This window comes from Microtus oregoni, unplaced genomic scaffold (genome assembly GCF_018167655.1).
Source record: "Microtus oregoni isolate MIOR12 unplaced genomic scaffold, Mior012 000003F_ref0000135, whole genome shotgun sequence".
Lineage (NCBI taxonomy): Eukaryota > Metazoa > Chordata > Mammalia > Rodentia > Cricetidae > Microtus > Microtus oregoni.
This window is the reverse complement of record NW_024543062.1, coordinates 59590619-59616352: the sequence shown is the minus strand read 5'-3', so window position 1 is coordinate 59616352 and position 25734 is coordinate 59590619. Positions and strand designations below refer to the sequence as shown.

The window sequence follows — 25734 nt, the reverse complement described above, 5'->3', positions numbered from 1 at the left end:
AGAACTAGCCACCCCTGGATCCTTGTCCTACCTGGAAAGTCCTAAAGCTCTTCTGAGGAAGGACTCATGTTGGAAAACTAAAAGAAAGGGTGCTCATAAATACAATGATTTTGAACTGTGTGCCAAATATACAGATATCACTTATGCTTTTAGCTCTTCCTCACTTAAAGACTGAAGATGGAAGAAGTCAGTCCTGAGGGACCATCCGATCCAAAGCCCAGGTCCTCCCAAACAGGCCACATAAAATCAGCCCTAAGAAAGTCAGTGGCCATATTCATCCTGGTTATTGCCTTTTGTAGACTCCCCCAGTCCTACACCTCTTGTTTTGAAACCAATCAAATAGAGCTCTATTAAGAGAAGTGCTGGGAGGACCTATGAGAGTTCCGATTTTTGAAACAGTTCAAGCACATGAATAATGCTGCTAGAAACATGCAAAAGGATGGGTCATTTTGAAAATCTTATTATGGACTACAAGCTAGAAGCACAGAGAACCAACATCTGTCTTTGGAGAGAAACCACACTCATTATTACTGCTCCCTATTTATCAAAACTACATCATGTTCTGCACAGCAGAGTTAGAAGACCCAGATGGTCTCCTGAGGTAACCCTCATTAGAAAGGGATAAAGTAGCATTATTTAAGCACTCTGTATAACATTAGTATGCAATACTAACTTCAATCACAGGAAAGCCAGTTCGTTATGGAGTGCGAGCTACTTTCCCAGAGTTTTCATTCCTGTCGGCTTGCTAATGAGTAGAGGCCAGAAGATGAGGCCTCACATAGCATAGAGCAGCAAACTCTCAGTGTGGCTTCCAGACCCATGTTCTGAACCCTCTTCTACCTTAGTGTGTAGTATCATCTGCTCTATAATTCACAGAAGTCAACATTTGGAAATGAAATATAATTCTGTACATGTGCAGCTAAGTAATTAAATCTCAAAAGTACGTCTTTAAAAAAATTTCAATTCAAAATCCCTTCTAACATAGAGAATACTTAGCAAAAGAAATCTATAGCAGCTGCATTCAATTAAAAAGTTATTAACCCAAGGAAAAAATCCACAAACAAAAATAATCCATGTTGTTCTCACTAGTTATAGTATTACTTTTATATCAACATGTATTCATGAATAAAGTCAACTTTTATATAGCTCTAATTTTCAAAACCAATTTTCATTGTATTATTTTTGAGGAGAGCTGATCAGTGTATGGAGACAATAATATCACAGGTTACCTGCATAATTCACTGTTTAGTTTCTACAATAAATTTAAAGTGGGAAAAGAAACAGCAAAATGAACTGTTTAATTCATAGTCATATTTTGCTAGGAAAACATGTTTTTAACAACACATATTTTTGAGATAAAGTAGCAAGTAGAGTAGTATTAAATGTCCACATTTATTTCTCTTAGTCTCAGGTATGATCGGCAGCACTAATGGGCACTGTTTAGATGTCATCTGTAGCTACAATGTTTTAGGAACTCTACTGAGGTGTTCAAATAACATCATGGATGGTATGAATTGAGACGAAGCCACCTACAGATAGACTTTGAAATACCATCTAGACTGGTGAACTTTATCACACTCACATTCAGAACCAGGAAGAGTGCAAAAGGCAATCTTTCGTGTGCATGTGTGTGTTTGTGTATGTGTGTGGATGTGGGTGGGAGGGTGTGTGTTCACTTGTATGTGGGCTGAGAGCACATGTGTATGGTTGAGCACAGGCATGAGAGGTACACATGCACATGTATGGTATGGGAGCTTCATGCATCTCAATTGCCCTTCATCTTATTATTTGAAGCAAAGTGTCTCAGTTGAACCCAGGGCATAAACCTAGAGCTAGTATAGCTATCCAGTTTGCTCCAGGATGCCCTTTCTCTCCCTTTGAGTGCTGGAATCATAGGTAGGCTACCATGCACGCTCAGCATTTATGGGTTTGAGGATTTGATCTCCAATCAAGACTTGCTAAGTTTTATTAAAAGGTAAACTTTCAGTAAACTTGCTTCAAGCATTCAGACTGCTGTATATACATCTTTAATCATGCCACAGGCTTACTGTGATGTCTGACTTGTTTTGAATTTCACCTTCTATTCACTTCATATAAGAACCTCTATTTCTAAATTACAATTCAAACTAAAATATCAAAGTCTTCCACATAGAAGGGAGATACGGCCAGGAGCCACGCAGGAATTACTCCATTGATAAGCTCACTACCAGGAAGGCACTTTTTCTTTATTAGTTACCAATCCAATAACTCAATACAGCATATTCCCAGACATTCAAGACAATAAACACTGTAACTGGATTTTAAAAAAGTAATGTTTGAATGCAGACAATTGTATGAACATATGCCTGTGTGTGTGTGTGTGTGTGTGTGTGTGTGCGCGCGCGCGTGCGCGGGTGCGCACACATGCACACAGGGGGAGACCAAAAGTCGACCTATGGTGTTATTCCTCAGGAGCCATTATCCTTATATTTTAAGACAAGGTCTCTCACTGGCCTGAAATTCACCAAGTACACTTGGCTGATAGGACAGCAAGTTCCAGGGACACACCTGTCTCTACCTCCTCAGTGCTAAGATGACACATGCCTCCACAGCTGGGCTCTCAAGTGGGTTCGGCGACTAATCTAATCTATCTCTCCAGTCCCAGCTTTGTTTCCAGTACTGCTGTTTGGTTGGTTTTACATTTTAACTCGGGCAAGGATTGTTGGCCAGTTGATTCAACTACTGGCATATTTTTATAGTAAAAGCTCAAAGTGAATAACTGAATCAGTTACCATAAGATTAACCCAATTTAACTGCTTTACATTCCGAACTATCAGCCTGAGGAGAGGAGATCAATGGTGGATGAGAAAACTTGTCATGAGGAGGGGCAAAGGGAGGAGCTTGATGTGAGCATGTTTCCAAGTCCTTTTCTGACTTCACTGAAACTAAAATAAGGTACATCACAGTGGGCAACAATGGGACCTGGAAGGTGGAGAATGGAGACAGAGCCCTAAGCCTCTTGACACAGAGAAGATGGAGACTGAGACCCCACGGATGAGAAGGTTGACAATCAAATGCACATCTACATGTGCAGACCCGGCGAAGACTTGGAGACGAGAGGCACTGGGGAAGAAATATGCTCGAGTCTCCAAATGAACATTAATTAAAAGTCCGTAAATGGAATAAATTGACCTCTTGACTCTTTCCTCTGTCTTTGGCCAGTCTCTGCAGGAAAATAAGAATATTCAACTCCTCAAGAGAACATTCCTGAGCTAAGCAAACAAAATAGAAGACAAGAATTAGACACCCCACTAAGAAAAAGGAGGAGGAGTAAAGCTGAGGTCCTTCTGGTGAGGCCGCTCTTGCCTAGAGGGGCAGTGTAGGGAGGGTTTGTTTCAGGAGACAACAAGTAGCCCTGACACAAAGCCTGCTCACTGTGATCAGCTTTGAGCATGCTTAAAGGATTATAATGGGGAAGCTCTGTCAACCAATCACATCTAGTTAAGGCGTGGCTACCTGGAGCCCAGGAAGAAAACTGGGAGGACCCAGGTGTTGCTCTCTCTCTCTCTCTCTCTCTCTCTCTCCTCTCCTCTTCTCTTCTCTTCTCTCTCTCTCTCTCTCTCTCTCTCTCTCTCTCTCTCTCCTTCTCTCTGCATGTCTCCTGCCAGACAGATAGGAAGTCAGACCTCCCACTCTTGTAGCATGAGTTTCCCCTTATAACCGTTAAAATATAATTGTTATTCTTATCTGGCCTCGTTATTCATCGTACCGACCTAATTCACAACAGGGCTAGGTATCGTGTCTAGGAGTACAAGCTGGCATCCCATCTCACTAACTAATGGGAAAGGAAGTGGTGGTAAAGATGGTTTAAAGGCCTGGCTAAGGAGCTGGAAAGATCTCTCAGGCACTAAAGTGTCTAAGGATCTGAGTTTGAGCCCCAGAACCCATGCAGGGAAACAACAAACAGACCAATCAACAAAAACAGTCATGTGTGGTAACATATGCTTGTAATCTCAGTGCTGAAGAGTTGGAGACAGGACGATAGCCAGAGCCCACTGACCAGCCAGCTTTAGCCTGTGCGGCAAGTTTCAGGCCAGTGAAGAGACCATGTCTTAATAAAAACAGTGGACAAGGCCCGAGGAGGGTCAGCTGAGTTATCTCCTGGCTTCCAAGTGTTTGCAAATCCACATGTGTGCACACACAAACACACTCACACCCTGGGGATATTTTGCCATTTTTATCAAGAAATAGAGCACAGGCATCTTAGAGATATGTCTCACTGGTGGAAAACATAGTAACAGTGAGAAAACTTGACGTCCAGGCTCAGTTGGAACACTCTATACCGCTTCACATTTCTCTGAGGAGGTTTGCCTGGAGGACTGCAGACATGGGGTTATAATCCTCCATTTCTGGAAGATTCTATGTAAAGAGGTGAAACAGATACTGAAGTCTCCCCAGCTCTCCCAACCACAGCTACCTGAGTATTCACAGGCTATCTGGTAAGCAATCCTCCCAGATAACCCAGGTCCCTGACACCTGTCCAGAACACTAGCCAAACAAAACTTCAATGTGGGAACAAAATTAATGCTATTGTTGAAAGCTACTATCTTTGGGTGAATTTATATAATAACAGAGAATTGGTACATGATTATAATCTGTGTGTCACTTAGATGGAACCTCTGGTGTGGCTTGGATAAACAGAGGAAAATAAATTTCTTAAGACAAAATAAGAACATACATGGATGAGTAAACAGACCAGCAAAGCTGTACGTCAGTGGGGACCACAAGCTGTGTGATCTTCATACAAGAGATCAGTGAGAACTTGTGCTTTCCAAGACAGTTTATTTGGGGACATCTCTATTGCTATCCCTTAGATGTCACTTTCAATGACACAGTCCCAGCATAAAGGTCTTTAATTATGACTGGGTTTGGATTTTTAAAGAACTCATTTTCAGGGACAATGCCAGCCCCTCAGTTTAGAAGTCCTGGCCATGAACTTCAAGAACTGATCAAAACAGAGAACAATTAATTGTCCAAAGACTTCTTTTATGACAATGTGAGAGACTGAATAAATAGGCAATCAGCAAAGAGAGTTAAGGGCTGCACACCTCAGAAGCCACAAACAATGACTGAATGAATGATGTAGGAATGGGGGCTTGGAGAATAGTTAAGTGGTGTATGGAACACAGGCAATCAAAGTAGGATAAGAATCCTCTCAACAAAAAGGTGTTGTGCTTATGAAACTCAGGCAGTTTAAAGCTTTTAGAATAAGCACAATACATTATAAACTTAAATCACAATATCTGGAATGTTAAAACACTGAAAAGAGGCAGGCCAAGAGACACAAGCTTGTAATCTCAGGTACTCAGGAGGGTGAGGCAGGAAGACAGCACTTCAGGCCTTGCTTGGGCTACAGGCTGTGTTTAAAGCCACCCTAGGCAACTAAACAAGACCGCGTCTCCAAATTGAAAAAAAAAAAAAAAAGAAACTGAAAAGAGCGTTGGGGTTGCAGCTTCATTCAGTACACTTGCCTGGTATTGACAAGACCCTAGGTTCAATCGCCAGTAATACATACATCTGTGAAAGGTAAAAATAAATCTCAGAACTGTAGAACATGAATGTAGCAAGACACACACACACACACACACACATATCTGGTTGATGCCGAAGAGAACACTATGGAAAACAGGCTCATCCCTAAGGCCATCATCATGCAGTTTTAGAAAGTCACAGATAAAGATGGTGGAAAGAGTAAACAAATGGATAGGACTGCACCAATAGAAGGTCTCAGTGGCATCAATGTCTACAGTCTCAGTATTGGGAGCAATAAGACACAGGAGCTTCAATACCAGACATTTTGAGGGAAAATTCCTATTAATCTTGACCTGTACACTCACAATTCCCTAGTGAACTTCTTATGCTGTCAGAAAATAGAGACTAAAACTGACTTGGGAATGGAGAGTTTAACTGGCTTATTTCCCCCATCAAAATCTACCAGGAAGGCAACTTGCTCATATATACATATGTGTGTGTGCATGTATTTATGTATCTATGTATGTATGTATGTGTATGTATGCATGTATATATACATATCTAGGCTTATTATATATGTATGTATATATATATACACATATACATCTCTAAGCCACACATATACGGTCCATAGTTTTATATATATATATATCCACTAAGTACCACCCACCCAGAGATGGCATTGGCTACAGTTGGCTGAGCCCTCTCATATCAATCATTAACTACAAACTGCTCCACAGACGTACAGGGTATTTTCTCATCTGAGATCCTCTCTTTCCAGATGACCCTGGTTTGTGCCCACTTGATAAACCTATCTATCACACAAGCTATCATTCCAGTATATGACCAACACAGAGACCCTTTCTGATATGAAAGGATTTGAAAAATGACTGCCACCATACCCCCCTGAGCCATACTAGAGGATAACTTTAGTCCTAGAAATAAAGCAAGTAGGGAAGCAGAAGAGTGAGGCATGTAACGGCGTAAACACTCCTATTACAACAGAGGCAGGGATTCAAGAAGCAGGGATGAAGACGCACTTAGAGTTCAGACCTGTTCTGTACTTCAAGTGAATCAAGGGTGGAGGCTGTGGAAAGACATACAAAGTAAAGGGAATGCCAACGAGTCTTTAGATTTGAGCCTCGGTGCTGGGCCACATTGAGTAGTGAGTGGAGCACTAGGAGGAAAGCAGTGGTAGACCTCACGAAAATGAGTCAAAAGAAAAACACATAGGAAACAGCTTTTCATTTATCCATAGAGAGCTAAACAATAACCAATGGCATGCACTACAGTGCTTGGATGAACAGAGAGAGTCTGCATAGAAAATAACCTTTGGATGAACTGACCTAATAAAAATGCTCAGAAGGATTGCAGTAAGAAAGAAATGAGGAGGAAGACGAGAGAGGCGTCCTCCACTGGCCTTGGAGCAGATCCACGGTGGGAATCAGGTGTATATAACCCAAATGCTAACGATAAGGAGTGTGCTACTTGGAAATAGGGAGGTGGTTAGGTGACGTGGTGAGCACCTGTAAGTCTCTGCTCAGCTGGCTGAGGCAGAAGAATTGCTAGATCTTTGATATCTGTCTTAGCTATGCAGCCAGACTGTTTTACAAGATAGAGACAGTGGCAGGAGAGAGAAAGGGATGGGTAAGAATGGAAGGGAGGGACAGAGACAGAAATGTAGAGGTAAATATTAGATTTTTTTCTGAAAAGAATTGACACAGACAAGCTACAACAATGGACTCCATTTGGGCAACAAGGTACTTATAGTCCCTCCCTCATGCTGAGAACTCCAGCTGCACCTGATGGCCACGCATATCTATTCTGTCTCTTTTCAAATAAAGTTAAACACCTTTGCAGAACATGATCAGAAATCACACCGAAAGGAAAATATGCACACATACAGATTCACACCAATACCACACACACACACACACACACACACACACACACACACACACACGTGTCCCTCATTTCACTTAAGGCAGAATATGACTTATCCAACATTTAGTTATGTACATCCTAGTTACCTGGGCAACATAAGGACAGTAAATCTCTTGCCATGAAGTCTACACTTTAGTTCTATTTAGAAAGAAAAAGCAGACTAATTTGTTTTGTTACATAATATGGATTTTTTTCTTACCACTTGGGAGCATTATAAAATTAGGTCTTGAGGTCTTTAAGGACAAGTAATTATAACTTTTAGCAGGAAAATCCACACTATATATGCCAGGGCTTTCTGATATTTCAGGAGTAACACCACCAAGGGTCTATTAAATACAAGCCCCTTAGATGATCTAATGTCCACAGAAGTAATTAAAATGATTTAAATTTAATCTAATTCCCAGAGGAAAGATTTTATGGATTTCTAAACGATATTAAAACAAAATCTCTCTTCTAAGAACATTTTGTTTTCTCTAAGACTCTTAAAGCTTAGGATGTATGTGTGCAATATATATAATGCAATTTTCCTTATAATATTTTAGTGCGGATAATATTGTTTAGGCTATGGCTAACTGTGAACATAGATAAGATAGTTTGTTCTATTGCAATATCATTGACATAATGTAATTTTATTCCAAGTGAATAATTCTGTTTTATTTACTTTGCTCATAGAACAGAGATCATTGCTCTCATATTTATCACATAAGTGTTGAAATTAAAACTTTCTGAAAGCCTAATATGACGACAAATTTAAACCTCAAATCAGTCAGATCACCTCTTAATAAAATGCATGTAACTGTCAAACAGTCCTTATTTTATAAGATTTAAGAAGTACATTACATAAAAATTTAAAAACACAGAAATATAAATCAAGCGAGCATGATACTATTAGACAACAATGATGGAAATGAGGGCTGGAGAAGATGTCTCATGGTTAAGAGTACAGAAAACCCCAGCTTGGTTCCCAAAACTCATGTCAAGTGACTCACAACTACCTGTGACTTCAGAACTAGACTACACCCACACAAACACAAACACATTATTTGTTTGTTAAAAAAAAAAAAACTGGAAAAGAGGCAAAGACAGAAACAGGAACAGTAGCTAACATTGAGTAGCGTGTTTTCAATATATATTTCAATATTTCATCTTATTGTGTCCTCTTTTAAAGATCAATAATTGAGGCTCAGGGAATGGAAATGACTTGGGATTTGGGGGTGCCTCCCTGTAGACAGAGCACTGTGCTAGTGCAATTTACACTGCCAACAGGGCCTATTCCATGTTGACGAAAACTAACAATTTTTTAAAACATGATCATGAAGAAATAACTATAGAGTTTGTTTTTTGTTCTTTCAAATTTTATTATCAAGAACCAAATTTATTTTGCCATCTTTTTGTAAGCTCCCTTGTAAAATGTGGTTTTGGCTAGTGAAAACGCTTTGGAACAAGGTGTCTATGAAGGCTCCAGCTCTCCATGAGCGTGCTAAATCTCACCGAATTTTACACCTTTAAATCTGCTAAAATGGTAAAGTTTATGTTACGTGCATTTTAGCACCGTGATTTTTTAATGTCATTTGGCTCCCGAAGGATGTAATCAAAATGTTATTCTCTACATATTCAGGATCACAAATTCTGAGTGCCGAGCTGCATCTCTCTAGCTATGCTTTATTCCAACCTTTTTGCTGCTGTCTGTTGCCTGTGCTCAGATTGTGCAGATCCAACTTTGTGACTGGTACCTGGGTATGAATTTCATACAAGGTCAAAATGTAAGTGTGGCCCATATTCTCCCTCTGCTTCCTCTACAGCACAGGAAATGACTTAATTTCCCTTTTAAATTTTTATTTATTTACTTATTTAGTGTGTGTGTGTGTGTGTGTGTGTGTGTGTGTGTGTGTGTTAGGGAGAGAGAGACAAAAAGAGAAAGACAAACAGAGAGAGAGGTCACTGCTCACATGTGAAAGAGAAAGGACAGTTTTCATGAGTTAGTCATTTTCTTCCTTCCGTCCATCATCTGGGTTCTGTGGACTGAACTCAAGTCTTCAGGCTCTCAGTGGCGAGCACTAGGTGACAGTTTCCTGGAGCCTTCTCAGCCACACAGCCCAAGTCACTTCACTCAACAAGGCAAAGTCACAATCTCCCTTGTGTTTCTCCTTCCCCCTGTGCCGGGTTTGGTGCGAACAGCCCCCATGAGCACATTGGTCCCCTGTTGATGGAACTGATCGAAAAGACAGGGCTGAGTCTTCATTGGAGAAGATGAGTCGCTGGGGGTGGACATTGAGGTTTCAAAAGCCAGTGTCATTGCCAGTTAGCTCTCTTTCTCTGTGCCTTACATTTCTGGATCAACATAAGCTCTCAGCTACTACTTTGGCACCATTCCTGCCTGCCTACTGCCATCCTCCCCCAGCACGATGGTCATGGTCTCTGACCTTCTGGAACCATGAGGCCCTGATTAAATGCTTTCTCTATAAGTTGCCTTGGTCATTTTCTTTTGTCATGGCAACAGAACACTAAGACACTACTCTAATGGCTCTACCTTAATTCCTGGCTTTTCAACCTAGGCCCTGAAGATAGTTTTAAGGCCTTATATTTTGTTCAGGTTGGGTGCTTCCTCGATCATTTCGGAATGTTTAGCTGTATCTCTGGATGCAGATAACACTCTCCATCTGCAACAAGCCGGAGTGTCTCAAGACATCATCAAAATCATGCTTGATTAGATAAATCTGCCCTTAAATAACGCAAGTCCATTCTTAAATCTCTCTGCCCCTAGACACGCCTGCCCTCAATATGTCTTATATACTTAAGTCTGCCCTTATATACATTTTTCATTCAACCTCTTCACATTCACTTCTGTAATCTTGGTGCAAGCTGCTGGGCTCACTCTTTATCCCCAGCACCATCTACCCAGTCTCCCTGACCTGCCTTTCTTCACGGCTTCCCAAAATGATCTCACTCAGATCTTACTGGGAAGAATTTCAGCTCATGTCACGGTTCTATGAACTCTGACATCTTTCCGTTTCATCCAGCGTCACAGCTCTGACATGGCTAATATGTTCCTGCAACCTCCGTGCCCAGGGTTCCTGTCACGCTCCCGGGGTTGTCTGCCTCAGAATGCTTGTTTCCTCCCTGGACCTGTTTTTGTTTTTGTTTTTTTCTTTGGGACAGGATGTCGCTGTGTTACCTTAGCTGGCTAGAGACTCGCTCTGTTGGCCAGTCTAGCCTTGAACTCACAGAGATCCACCTGTCTTTGTCTCCTGAGTCTAGGATTAAAGGTGAAGACTACCATATCCAGGTCCGCCCTGGTCCTTACAGAGCAGCACCCTGCGCTTCTGCCTTGGCACCCCCGTTTGCCATCTATATTTACCTTCCCTCATTCCCACGGCCATAGCTTTCACTTGCCCTAGGTCTTTTATACAGAGTCACTTCCTCAGTGAAGCCTTCCGACAGCAGCCTCCTCCAGCTCTCGGTCTCCCCTCCACCCCGTGCCCCCATCTTCCTGTCATGCTTTCCTTCGCACCGTTTCTTACCATATCATGTATTTTCTAACTGCTGCTTCTGAGAACTGATGGTTTGGTTTGTTCTTAATTTTTATGTATCAAGTGTCCTTGTAACACAGCCCAGAACATAGGACTCAGCAAATATTCATGGGATGGGCACACTTCTCGAAAGCACCACCAAGAATGCATGAAATAAGTGCTTCTTATGGCTTCAGAGACTTTGGCCCCACCCTTCCTTAACGAAGCAGGTACTTACAAATAGTTAGAAATTTAAACTTGAAACATTAAGCAAGTTCAATTCTTATCTGGTCCTCCTGCTAGAAGAATCCTTCCTCAGGCTTGGGCGATGGGCTGGCTGACACTAAATATAAATCTAATGTCCTTATGGTTGAAGGTAGGTGCTGGGAAGTGTTGGCAGATCAATAACTCCACAACCAGCAACTTCCCAGGCTCCCTTGTTACAGCAATCCTTAACAACATAGCATGATTCTCTCTATAATCAATCCAGTGTGTTTCCAAGGCATAGACTTACCTAGAAATGGCTCCGATTTATATGAAGTTAACTGACATTTACCCTTTTGATTAGGGAGAAAACAGTGAGATTAGCAAAGAGTTTAAGTGGATGCCATCTGATCTAAACCAGAAAGATGATTTCTGGTGTAAAATGTTTATCTGCATCTTCAGAAAATTTGTTCAAATTCCAGATTACATCAGACCTGTTACCATCTGTGTTCTAGATATGATAACATGTAATCAATTTCAACAACAAAAGTTTTTCATTTAAAATATAATAGGCTCGTCTCTCTCTCTCTCTCTCTCTCTCTCTCTCTCTCTCTCTGTGTGTGTGTGTGTGTGTGTGTGCACGCAACAGACACAAAGTGTTAAAGAAAATTTTAAAGGTTATGACCCCAAATTGTTCCACAAGATGTAATGACTTCTGAAGGCAACTTATTGCTTAACTTTAAAATACTTTATTCACATCAGCATTATGTATAATAGCAAACAATAGAAACCATTGAGATGCCAAGCAATTAAATAAGAGTACTAAAGGATTCTCCACAACCTTTAAAAGATAAGGCTGGTATGTGCAACCTAGTATGTAATATTCTTCAAGACATCATGGTATGATGAAGTCTAGCTACAAAAAAATGTAAAGATTCAGTTGTATGAAACCAAATATATTTACACAAGGACATTTTTTGGAAACTTAGAAAAGAGGTGGGTGTGGGTTACATGGTCTAGAGATTTGCTTTTGATTTTTCACTGTTGAGATTCTGTTTTTGAAGTTGATGATCATATAAATAACACTTTAGTAATAGAACAGTGGTTAAACAACCCTTACACAGGGGTCACCTATGACTATCAGAAAACACAGATATTTATATCACATTTCATAACAGTAGCAAGCTTATAGTTATGAATTAGCAATGAAAGTAATGTTATGATTGGGGGTCACCACCATGTGAGGAACAGTATAAAACAAGGCAGCATAGGAAGCTTGCGAACCACCAGTGTGGGAAGAGAGGAGCAGCAGTCTTTGCAGAAAATGGAAACATCCGCTTCTATGTCTACTTTGAACAATGCATTGTATCTTCTGGAGAGATTTCTTTCCCCCGAAACTCAACTGCTTACTTTTAGAAAACGCATACATAAATTTCCTTCTAAATAAGCTCATTTTCCTAACACGTCTCATTAATGCTCCAGATTTGCTACTTTCCATTTTAATTGCATTTCTCAAAGAGCATCAGGCAGTGAGGTAGCCAGATAAAGTTTGGATTGATGAAATGTTTGTCTTGTGTGGACTGGGGAGATGGTTCTTTTTGTGAAGTATGGGCCAAGGTCAGGAGCTTGATTCCCCAGAAGTCAGAAAGACCAGGCATAGTGACACACAATTACAATCCCGACACTATGGGGCAGAGACAGAAAGAACCCTAGAACATGCTGGTAGTCACCCTACCTCATTGGTGAGTTCTAGGCCAATAAAAATTTAAACTGATCTCTGGTTTCCCCACACATACCCACCCCTACAAAACATTTGACTTTTGTGATTAAACAATATATCCCCCTTTACAGAAATGTAATATTGACTTTAAAACTATCTCTAAAGCTTAGCAATACTACTTACTGTGCATGTGGAAAAAACACAAATCACTAACGTAGTATTGGATCCTACAATTAAATTAATTTATAGAGGTTTTAATGCAATTAAGTTTTCTCCAGACTGTATCTCTAATGGTACTGGGATATTTTACTTAATATACTTTAAAACATAATTCACTTTCATTTTTGCAAAGTCATTTAAATATTATGAATATCACTTTTATACATATTTCCATGGTGACAATATGTTCACAGTCTATTTAATTTACAGATGATGGGACCAAAATGAAAACTCTCCGAGGACCATAGATCTTTTCCACCACCACATTTCCCTACCAGGATATTAAGTGTATAAGTTATCTATACTTGCAAGAATGGACTCTTGAAACAGTAATAAATATCATAAATGATCTGATTGTGAAACTTAAAGAAAATTAAAATCCATAACAAAGAAAGCATAAGAGATATAAAGAGCCATATGAGAATAACAACCCTATGTTTGGGGGTTCATAATTTAAGCTAATAAATTATTACAGGTGGAAATAAAAATGAACAAATCTTTTACATGGGAAAATTAAAGATACAGTTAGAGAGCATAAATTATACATAAACTTTAAAACCTAAAATCAATTCTTCCATAGAAATGCATAAGGAACTGTACGCAGGATAGCAAAGGGTATCTATACAGCAAGGAGACTCTGTAGTTACCACCCATAAATAAATGTGTTCAGATAATTATTTTTAAGATTTTTAAAAAATTTTGTGTATATGTGTGTATGTGGCTGCCTCTGGAGGTCAGGGAAATATTAGATCCCCTGGAGCTGGAGCAGGTTGTGAGCCACATGAAATGAGAGAGGGGACTGAACCTGGGTCCTCTGCAAGAGCAGCAAGAACTCATAATCCCTGCATCATCTCTCCAGTCCAAGTTAGGTAATTCTTCATGTTCTCAAGCCCACATGTAAATAATCTCTACTCGAGGATATTTAACAATAAAGAGCTAACTGGTTTGAACCCTGAAAGAAAGACAGAGAACTGGTCCAAAGCCTTTCAGCTGAGGAGATGAGCTCCACTCAGAGGTCATATTTCATTCCTCAGTTGAAAAAATAGTTGGCAAAAAAAGAAGTAGATGTAATGGTGGAAAAGATAAGTGTAGTTCAGAACAACACAAAAATTCTAACGGATAACAATTATCGCTGATTTGGGTGGCAATTAAGCAGAAATGAAAATCTAATATAAGGGAATAGGGAGATGGCTTAGCTGCTAACAAACAAAGCTTACTACCTTTGCTGAGGATGGAAGTTTGGTTACCAGCACCCATGTGACCAGCTCACAATCCCCAGTAACTCAAGCTCCAGGGAATCTAATACTCTCTTATGACCTGTGCAGGCATGTACACACACACACACACACACACACACACACACACAAATAATTAACAAACCAATAAATATAAAAATCTTTAATAAACTTAATGTAAGCTGTATATTAAAGAGTCTTGTTTTCGCTCTGAGTATTCCCCATGAATATGAAGCATCCATCTTGTAAGTGACTGTTGGACAAGTGAACAGCCAGGATAGTCTTACCTGTTTTCCAGATGAACTGATTATCCTTTCTGCCTTCCAAAGGAGCTGCTTGGGACAGCAGGAGAGAAACCACTATAAAGAGCCTCCTCATGCTCCTCAGAACCCAATGAGTGACAGCCAGATCACTCCTTGGAAACATTCTTCAGATTTTTCAGCGTCTTCACTTGCCTAATCCTGAAAACAAGAGAAAGACAGGTGAGCGCTACCATTTGTGATCCCGTTTGGCAATCAGGGCATGCTTTGACTGCAAGTGACTTTCATGTGACCATGTAACAGAAGCCCCCACTACATAGTGTTTTATTCTTAAAAGTAATCATCTTTGGAAGATGTCTCATATAGTTGCTTCTTTCTGTTCAGAAGAAATTCCTTGAGGGGCTCACAACTGAGGAGAGGAATGTCACACAGTGCTAAGACCCAAAGAGGGTGAGGAAGGAACATCATTAAGAGCAGTGAGTGGAATGACTCAGGAGGAGGCCATTTCTGAGAGAAAACAGAGGGAAACACACATGGCAATATCTGAGAAGAGCCTTCGGGAAACATAAGGGCTTGAAGGAGTCAAGAAGGACACGGCCGAGAGAACAGAGCACTGAAATCTGGTTATGTTAGTGTTCAGGGACTGGTAATTAAGTGTGTGGTTGCTTTGAAGGACATGAAGGGGAGGGAGGAACAGGTGCACTCCATGCCCAGGAATCACTTCCTTGGAGATGAGATTTGGAATACAAGTTAGGGACCAAACGGCAAAAGGCCTTGAATGTCGGGAGGGAATTTGAAAGCAGCAAAGAACTTTTAGATACCTAAGATTAGTGGTCATCAGTTACTAGTGAGTAGGGCTAGATAAGTTGGGGGTCAGGGTTATGAAACTGGTTAAATAGTTTAAGCAGCTATGGATAAGTAAAACAATTAGGAAAGATCAGAAAAATAGAAGATAGACTTGGCAGAAAGAATTCAGAGACCCACACGGGAGCACCGGACAGAAATCTCAAGGTCCAAATCAGGAGCAGAAGGAGACGGAGCACGAGCAAGGAACTCAGGACCACGAGGGGTGCACCCACACACTAAGACAATGGGGATGTTCTATTGGGATCTCACCAAGGCCAGCTGGCCTAGGTCTGAAAAAGCATGGGATAAATCCGGACTAGCTGAACATAGCGGACAATGAGGAATACTGAGAATTCAAGAACAATTGCAGTGGGTTTTTGATCCTACTGCACGTACTGGCTTTGTGGGAGCCTAGGCAGTTTGAATGCTCACCTTATGAGACCTGGATAGAGGTGGGCAGTCCTTGGGCTTCCCACAGGTCAGGGAACCCTGATTGCTCTTCGAGCAGATGAGGGGGGGGGACTTGATCGGGGGAGGGGGAGGGAAATGGGAAGCGGTTGTGGGGACGAGGCAGAAATCCTTAATAAATAAATAAATTAAAAAAAAATAAATTTTAATATAAAATTAAAAAAAAAGAATTCAGTGGAGGACTGGATATGTCAGCTAAAAGGAAAAACTCAAAAAGAACAATAGATTATAAAATGTAAATACAAGAACAGATGGCACCTATCACTAAGGAAGCAAAACCTCTTGAAACACAGCTTTGAAAGGAAAGATTCAAGTAAATATTTTAGGATATATGAAATCTTATGTACCTACCATATATACATGTAGAGTTATATTTGTTTATTGGGTATTTTTGTAATGATAGAGACAGAACTCAGGGTCTCATGCATGCTAGGCAAATGTTACTCTAACTATACACTGCAACCCCAGTTACAGATAGAACTTTTCTAAACAAAAGAAAATTACACCTAGAGTGGAAGAGAATGGAAATAACCTTGATATTTGATTATGAAAAAAATATATACACATGTATGTGTAGATAAATTAATATATAGATTATAGATATATAACAGATAGATGATAGACTAGATAGATAGATGAAAGAGAAAAAGATAGATAGATAGATAGATAGATAGATAGATAGATAGATAGATAGATAATTGGGTCACAGTGTGAAAAGTGGCCTGAATACTTTAGAAGTGTCACAGGTAAACATTAGTGCTCCTAATACCCAGCAAAGTTACTAAAAAATAGTGGTTACTTTGACTATAAGAATCCTAGCAACAAATAAAAAAGAAATAGTTACTATAGTCCTGAAGTCATTGTATACAAAATAACATGTAACATCTCTTGTGATGCTCAGGTCTAACTATCTAGAGTACGGTATCTCAATGCAGCATTCTCTAGACCAGGTTTATCTGTTGACACATCTGTAGAGGATTATCTTGTCACATTAATGGATGTGGAAAGACACGTTCTGAATATGGGCTACACAAATCCTTAGTTTGAATTCCTGAACTAGAGTAGAAAAGGTTAGGTGAGTATTAAGCATGCATGAATTCATTTCTCTCTGCTCCTGATTGTGTGTGTGACTCATTTCAGGCTCCTACTGTGACCTCTATACAACAGTAGACTCTAACCTGAACTGTGTGCTGAAATGAACCTTTCTCCCCTAAGTTGCCCATTCTAAGGATATTTCTATTACAGCACCAGAAATAAAACCAGGACACTACCTTCTGTTTGACTTGTTTCTGATAAGGAGCCATCGCTCTATTCCAACCCACTTGTAGAATTAATTTATGCAGTGCTCCTTATAACACAGGTGATGCTGAACACTACCAAATAAACAGACAAGAGAGGAGGCATCTGAGGCAGACTCAGGCATTCCAAGAATATACCAAGGGTACCATGGCAAAGCAAAAATGAGTAAAACTTATTCTAGAAGGAGCCAAGCAATGAACTTTGAATACACAGCTCTGGTCACCTGCCTCAATCCTGGGATGAAGAGTGTTTTAATAGACAAGCGAAAGCTCTGCTTCAATCTTCTATATCACACACAAGTATTAAGAGGAGTAAAAGTGAAGAGCTCGGGCTGAAATAAAATGAGTCCACTTGTTCTCTGTTTATTCTCAAGAGTGGCCTGTTAGCAGATTTCATGGCTCCTTGGAGGCACTACTAGACTCAGCTCTAAAACTTCTGTCCTTGACAACTGAATTGAGCACACATCCTTGATGCCAAGAGCCAAAGATGTGATTCATCACAGCTGTGCCTTTGCTAAAGTTTGAGCATCATGGACTCTAAATTGGAGTTTGTTCTAAGGTCCCTAGGAGTTCATATGATATGTTTTATGAATCAGAAAAAGAGACCTTCTTCTCAAGTAGAACATTTTGAAAGTGTAGATTGCTCTGACTGAGAGTTCTTCTCCAGAATTCCAGTAGTCAGTGTCCTGGGTCATGTGTATATATAAGCATGTTCTAACTGCTGCTCTGGTGAATATCACACACACACACACACACACACACACACACACACACACACCAATATTGGGAGGCATGTTCTCCCTCCCACTCTGTTGGTGGAACTTGAGAGATCAAGAAAGGCTCTTAGAGAGTAAGATGAGACAGAATTAAGCCACAGACTCTTGCTTCTGCCTCAACTTCCCAAGAACTAGGATTAAGAAACATGTACCTTTCATGCCTCCATGTATCATGTTAAAATCTGTCTAGGCTTTTTTCTCAATAGACACTTCCAATGGAACCAGGCTATCATTTCACTCAGAAAACAATATAATATTTTCTACAAACACATACACACAAATGCATGATTAATTGTATAATATAGATTTGATAAAAGACTTGTCTGGACATTTGTAGTAAGACATCATTTCCAATTACTCTGCTGAGAAAAATAGAATAAGCTATGTTGCCCCATAAAATAATAACCCTTTCTATGACTCTTACAAGGGTAAAAGATATACCTACGTAAAAGCAAATGAGCTGAGTATTACACAATAAGGGGTTCTAAGTTTCATGTCAAATGGAGTTAAATAAAAATAATTTGTTTGGGGGTGGCCTATGATTGCAAAAGTTTAAACAAAGGAATTAGCCTCTCTCTTAGTTATGCCCTCTTTCTCCCAATGTTCAGTTTAGTTTCCCCTGCCTAGCTCTGTTCTGCCTTGCTTTGCTATAGACCCAAAGCAGTTTGTTATTCATTAACCAATAAAAGCAACACATAAACAGAAGGACCTCCCACACCACAAAACTGTCACACTCTAGGTGACTTTGTAGGATGCATTCTCATGCATCCATCATATATAAGACTAGATGAAGTCACTCAAATGTGAACTAAAAGAAAGTGCACCTGTTCTCCTTAAAATGGCTGTAAATGGGAGATCAGAGAGAGATCACAATGGACTTGCGTTCCAGTGAGACTATGCAGAAGCCACAACGATAAACCAAGGATTCATCTTTCATTATTTGCAATTTTGCATCAATCTATGAATCTTACTTGGAAAAATATTATCTTGACACTTCTCACTCTGAGCCTTCATCTCTGGGCACTGCTCACTTGTCCAAAACCCAATTCTGACTCTTCAGGGCCCACTGCTCTGAAGCCTCCTTCTGTGATTGCCTAGGGGGGGACTCCTTACTTAGAGTCTAACATCTCCAGGATGAATAGCTTTAAGAACCCCTATACTCCATGGTCAATATATGTCCTGACTATCACCAATGAACAAGGCATCATGGTAATCGGGATCATAGCATCGATTTGAAATGAGAACAAACTCCAAAGAAGACATTTAGTAATGTAGAGCACCATTCTGTACAGGATACGCAACAATCATATTCCTGGAAAGACCCAAGTGTTTTTGGTATTTCAATTCCTTTCCACCACACCTAATGATTTTGTTGTTTTTTTCCCCCAAGGAATCTCAAAAGTAGAGTACAGGAATCTGGTTTGTATGGAGGGCCCCATGCGTCAAGAGGCATCATGTCACATGTAACCAAGGTGGGACACTGCCAGGCTCATGGGCCTGGCTGGATAAACTCTGAACACAGATTCATTGCCTTTTTTCTCTCTCAAATGCTTGAAATTCACCAAATTATTCTTTGGACAGCACTGGGAGTGATTGTTACACCTGTAACTTGAGAGTTCACTATGAACAAAATGAGGGAATAAAGAAGAGCAAGAGAATATGTTCCTCTGTTTGTATAACACAAATGAAAAGATGCTTTAACTGATAAAATATGCTATGCTGGAGACACCCATGATGATATGAATAATTTACATTATAAAGGTTGCTGAATTTCCAAATCAACTTATTTACTATATCTCTTAGCACCCAGGATATATTTGCAAGGAGAGCGTGAAAATGTTGAATACTAAATAAGAAACACAGTTTCTCCTTTTTGTCTCAACTTTCTGATCACACAGAGGCCCTTCAGCCTACAGAAAATGTGTGGGTCTTAGGCATTTCATTCTCCCAAGCTGTATTCTTATCATCAGAGTCCTTGAAGATTTAAAAGGTACAAAACTTAACCTAGAAATGATTCCTGTTTACCTGCAGCCTGAAGGAACTGGGATGAGCAGGAGCCAAGCTTACTGTAGTTATATAATTCCACAAAGCGCCATCTCATGCTCATGATGGAGGTGACTCAGCAAAGATGGTTGATGAGTGAGGAATGAGGTCTCCTGTCATGTGCTCTACTCCACCTTCCATACTGTGGTCCTCTACACACAGCAGTGTCCTAAGGACACCATGGAAGAGCAACCGGTTCAGTCTTGTGCAATTTGACATGCATATGAACATTTCAAATGTGGATAGTAGCACTTCATTTTAGAGCTGAGGAAACCAAGGTGTGGGAAATGATTTGAGAAGTGAAGCTCATGGAAATAGTGAACTATGAGAGACGTCATTGGTCTTCATTGAAAGGACAGAGGAAAGTATTGTCCTGAAGAAGCCACATAAGAATTCACCATAAATAAGATGAAAGAATAAGAAAAATAGTTCCACTCTGTGTGCCACGAGTGAGAAAAGTGCCTTAGCTATGATAAAATTATTTATGTTGGTGGAGTAAGACCAACATGAGCAATTCCTCATGCCCTTCAAAGCAAAGATCCTTCCGAACTTTATGGGTTCTCTCAGTGGCTTGTGCAAGGCAAGCTCTCTATCATTTCATTGAATGTTCATAAAAAACATGATAAGCAATAATTCCCACTTTATGAGAATAATTATAAGGGTGTTAAATAATTACTTCAAGATCATATCAGCCAGAAGATGTTCAGTGAGCTGGGTCAGTAAACAGTACCGGAACTATAGCCATCTGTGTTTACTGTCACTCCTGTGGATCCCATTAGGTCACCCTCACCTCTTCAGAATCCTTAACTCTAAAGGAAAACAGTCATCTTTCTTCTAACCCTTGTGGAAGAAGTTAAAATAAAATAGCGAACAGAGAGTGTGTCAATATGGGTATGCTAGACAGTGAGGGCTCTCTGTGGAACTGCCTGTGATATGATTCACTTGCCCTGCTCAGCATTCAGAAGAGCCTTCCCTTCATCTTTGCATAAGGAACAACTGGCTTCTTTAGTTGGGTGCTCAATTTGTTCATTTTGAGATCAGGTTTCTCACAATAACCCAGGTTGACCAAAAACCACTACATCGTCCAAGGTTGGCCTCCCACACCCAGCATTCATCCTGCCTCAGCTTTCTGCTTTCCAAAATGCTAAGAAACATCAAACACCGTCTTGCCCTGCAGCAAATGCATAGAGATGAGTTTTCAGCCTCTCAATCCTGCAAATATATATCTTTGAAGAGTTAAGAGCACTCTGTACCTAGAGTCCAATGAAAGATTCACACTGAGCCTTTGAAGGAGAAAACAGCTATCATCTCTTTTTCATGAGAGTGCGGCCTCTGGTCTAGAGTGACACATGTTTAGTAACATTCCCCTGACTTTTAACCACTGGCCTCTTCCATTGCGCACTGACTCTGCAGAGTACAGCCAGGCACTTTCTGCAGCTCACTGAAGAATCCTAATGATAGCAAATCTGTGCATTTAATATATGAACATTTGCAAATCTATGTACAATAAATATAATTTTTACAAATGTGAACTTTCTGCAGCTCACTGAAGAATCCTAATAACATTAATATAAGTATGTAACATGTAGCTATTTGTAATTAAATATGTATTATAAAATATAGATATACACATATAAATGTATAGCAACTATTAATGTAAACACATATTAATAACTGAGAGTTTTGCATCATAGGAAAAAAGCACAGAAAATCTGAAAAATATTTACATTAATGTATTACCTCTTTTTGTACAAACTCTTGCCAAAGTACATAGCAGAATTTTTTTAAAAAAGATTGAAATGGGTTTTCTAACCAAAACTACAACTTAGTAGTAAATGAAGATATCGCTGTAGTTTCAATTTCTCTCAAAACCATATATTTTAATATCTGTCATATTTAAGAAAAGAAAACCATGTTGCCAGATATACTGGCGCTAACCCAGCCATATGCCAGAACACAGTTCTGGCAAATGATTTATACGCTGCAGGGTCAAAGGTATGGATATCACCCATGTTTAATAAAAAATACAGTTCCCTGAAAGAAATGACAGGCCCTTGCAATTGACTCTTTCCTACAAAATGTGGATGCCATCTTCAGACTGGAAAGATAGATGTCACACGCTGAGCATGAAGAAGGAGAACATAGAAGAATCCCAGGACTCTGCTTCTTTCTTCATCCAATCGAACTACTGTGTGAGACTGCCTACTTCTAAATTTTCTGCTTTGTAAGAAAAACCTGCTTCTGCTCTGGCATGCCTCTTTCTGCGGGCTTCCTCTAACATCAATTGAAGGTAAATCCTGAGTCCTACAGTGTCTGAGTTTTTTGGCACAATAAATTGTCATGTATAAACAACTCATGTGACAGTATCTCTACCACTTATGCAGACTGAAAAAAAAATCCTTACATGTGGTTCAAGTGACAATATTGAAATGTTGCACTAAATCTGAATACAGATGACCCTGGTTCCATGAAGATCAAGCTGACTTCATATACCTACATCTTTGGGCACTTTTCTAGGTTGCTATTCCATGACATAAAGGGATACCTACTTTAAGGTGATAACTACATATAAGGAAACCATAGGAACAGGATTGCTTTCCTTAATCAATTTGAGATCAAAGAAAGGAGGAATTATTCCTGTAAGCTAGCTCACTTTTCCATGTGAGAACAAACTGGTTAAAATAGCCAAAGTTAGTTAAATAAGAACATATTAAAGATGCAACCTTTCAGTTATTTCTACACCCTATATCATTGGGAGACTACCTTAAAAGTATTCTTGTAGTTTTATAACCAACTGGCCACAGCCTTCTGGAAAATCATAAACTCATCTCCTGATTTCATAGTCTCCCCCACTTTCTTCACTTGAGACAGGTTGTGAAACTTCCACGTTGGCTCCTTCTCTCTGGCATCCTCTTTTGGCCCACACCATTCACACTTCCTCCTCATTTTGACATTCCTATTTGCATGGTTCTGGCTCTGTCCTCAGATTCCTTCCCTTTCCCAGCTTTGCTTGCTGTTCAAGGGGATCTTATTTGGTCCCTCAGCTTTAAATAGCACATGTATCGATTCCTCTTTCTCCATATCCCTTCCTGTATCTCTGGCCATAACGTCTTCCTGATCTGGTTCAAACACCTACTACTACGCATGTCCAGATGGGCATCCGATAGCCAACTCTTATGTATTAACGGAAGCAGAATCCTTCATTCCTATGCAAAGTGGACCAGTTATAACTCATGATAAATGTGTCACAGGTCACAGGACCAGGACCAGCAGTCATCCTGACAGCCTCCCTGTCTCTCAGGTTTACAGGTCAATGCATCAGCAGATCTAGTTTCCAGTACACCAAAATGAAGCTTAGAAACTTTGTCTTTGTTTTTAAGTCTCAATTCTCTCTTCCAAGCTTAGGAAAACCAATTTCATAGTTATACAACTCTGTACCCATGAGCTGACAAATTACTTGCTTTTTAAAAATAATCTTACTCTACCTGCCCCCAAATCAAAGCAATGGAAAAAGTTGTTCATTGCCTACTTTTTTTTCTCAAGGTGAGGATACTACAAGGAAAGGAAATAATAACTTTAATCATTTAATAGAAATAGCATAAAATAGTCACTAAGAAATATATATATATATATATATATATATATATACATTTATATTCTCCTGTTTTAGGAATTTAGGTTAATTAAACAATGAAAATAAATTTAATTTGAAAGCCTAACTTTTAAGAAAGAGTAAGTAAATGAATATAAATATTTCTGTATGTAGTTTAAGAAATAATAGAGATATGTGAATATGTCTATTTTGTGATGTATCATGCTAGAAGAAGCATGGATAAATTTAATAATCACTTTGAATATATGTAGTTTACTATACATATGTGTATGCAGGTTACAGAATGATTTATGTGGGCTTATATTCAGTTGAACTAAAGGCTCTTATTAAAAAACAGGATTACTAGACTGCATAAATATGAGATAACTTCCTCTTTTCAAATGATGTTGACCTTTAAAATTAAAAAAATATTTAATTACTCATTAATTATTTTCTACAATGTAGATACTAAATATTTAATGCCAAGGCAATTATCTGGTTAAACTGTAAGTACAGCTTTGTGTTCTCCTGATTAATTATGCATCTAATGTTGCAAAGGAAGCAATTGAAAAACGTGCCCACAGTTGACATCAAAATAATAACATGTTTATAAGCCTATGAATTCTGCAGCAGTCACTCCCATTATCTTTTATAAGCTTTCACTTCCTATGTCTCTGTGTCGACCATGAACAAGATGCTCACTAGAGTCTGGAGACTTGGTGGGATCCTCTCCCATACTGTGTCCTTTTCACTTCCCCAAACAGCAGAGTCAAATCTCTTTATTTGGGAAACACTCCAAATAAAGGGAAATTAAAAAGAAAGCCATAGGCTCTATTTTAATATTTTTTATTGTAGCGAAAACACTCATCAAAGAAGACAGATTGTTTTCTTTTAAATAGCATCTTCAAAGTTGACCATGGTTAAGAGTATGAACATGTGTGAGGATGCCAGTTTAATTTTCCAATATTTAAGATCAGCATGTGAAGTGTTAAGTATCACTATGGCATTTCCAATGTGTTTTTTAGCAGGGTCTCCTCCGATGCCTTCCCTTGTATCCTCTACCCTCCCAGTTTCCTTTCTATTCTCACACAATACATATCCTTTTGGAAAACATTCCAACACCTCTTTTGACTCTCTTTTGGTCTTCTTTATACTTTCTTGGGCTTTGTACACATTTACACATGTTTATAGGCATACATATATACATTATATGTGATATATAAATTTTTATTATAGTTTTTGAGATTATAATTCATCATATCTGCCCTTAACTTTCTTCCCTTGTACCCCTCCTATGTTTCCCCCTCTCGCTTTCAAACTCATGGCTTCTTTTTCTTTAATTGTAGTTTGTTATGCACACACACACACACACACACACACACACACACACACAAACAAACACTTTCCTAAACACATAAATACAAATGCTCAGTCTGCTTAATGTTACCTGGGGTACATGCATGATTTTTGTCTTTAAGGCTGGCATTTGGCACTGGATAACCAATTGGTGTGTTCTTCCCTAAGAAAGACTATTTCTCCTGCTCTCAGCGCTCTTTAGTTCCCTGTAATTGTTTATCTAGGTTTGAGGAAATCCTGAGATTTCCACTTTCAACATTAGCGTGTCTATTGTTAGCATTCTTTCTCAGGTCAGATCATGAACGGGACAAAAGAGGAGCCTTTAATAGTGAAAGAGAAGGGAATTAAATACAGAAGAAGGAAGGAGGAGGATAAAATAACAATAAGGATGTCAAAAATTCATAAGGAATCATACCACTAACCATCTACCTACCTAAAATACCCATAAAGCGTCTCTCTCTCTCTCTCTCTCTCTCTCTCTCTCTCTCTCTCTCTCTTTCCCTGTGTGTGTGTGTGTGTGTAGTTTAAACAAAATTTTCCCAGCTTGACTGGCAATGTCTTCTTTCCATGACCCATAGATTAGCACTCCCCAGTCAAGCGTGAGAAGCCTTCATTCTAGTTGCTGGTCAGGACTGTCTAAGCATCTTCTAAAACCTATAGGCTATTGCTGTTCCCATTGGTTTTCCTCAAGGGTGGAAGGCAAGTCCCATTCAGTAAGGATGCAATATGTAGAAGGCCAGTGCTGGATCTGAC

The 25734-nt window shown here is 39.5% G+C and overlaps 1 protein-coding gene across 1 annotated transcript in view; it reads right to left on the bottom strand.

Moving 5' to 3' along the window:
• The window catches only part of Thsd7b (thrombospondin type 1 domain containing 7B), an 857175-nt gene that overhangs the window by 680467 nt on the left and 150974 nt on the right, over positions 1-25734 (bottom strand). Inside the window, exon 2 of the mRNA XM_041648517.1 lies at positions 14630-14803. Within this exon, the coding sequence (XP_041504451.1) occupies positions 14630-14768 (139 nt within the window). The 5' untranslated portion in view covers positions 14769-14803. The remainder of the gene's footprint in view (positions 1-14629; positions 14804-25734) is intronic.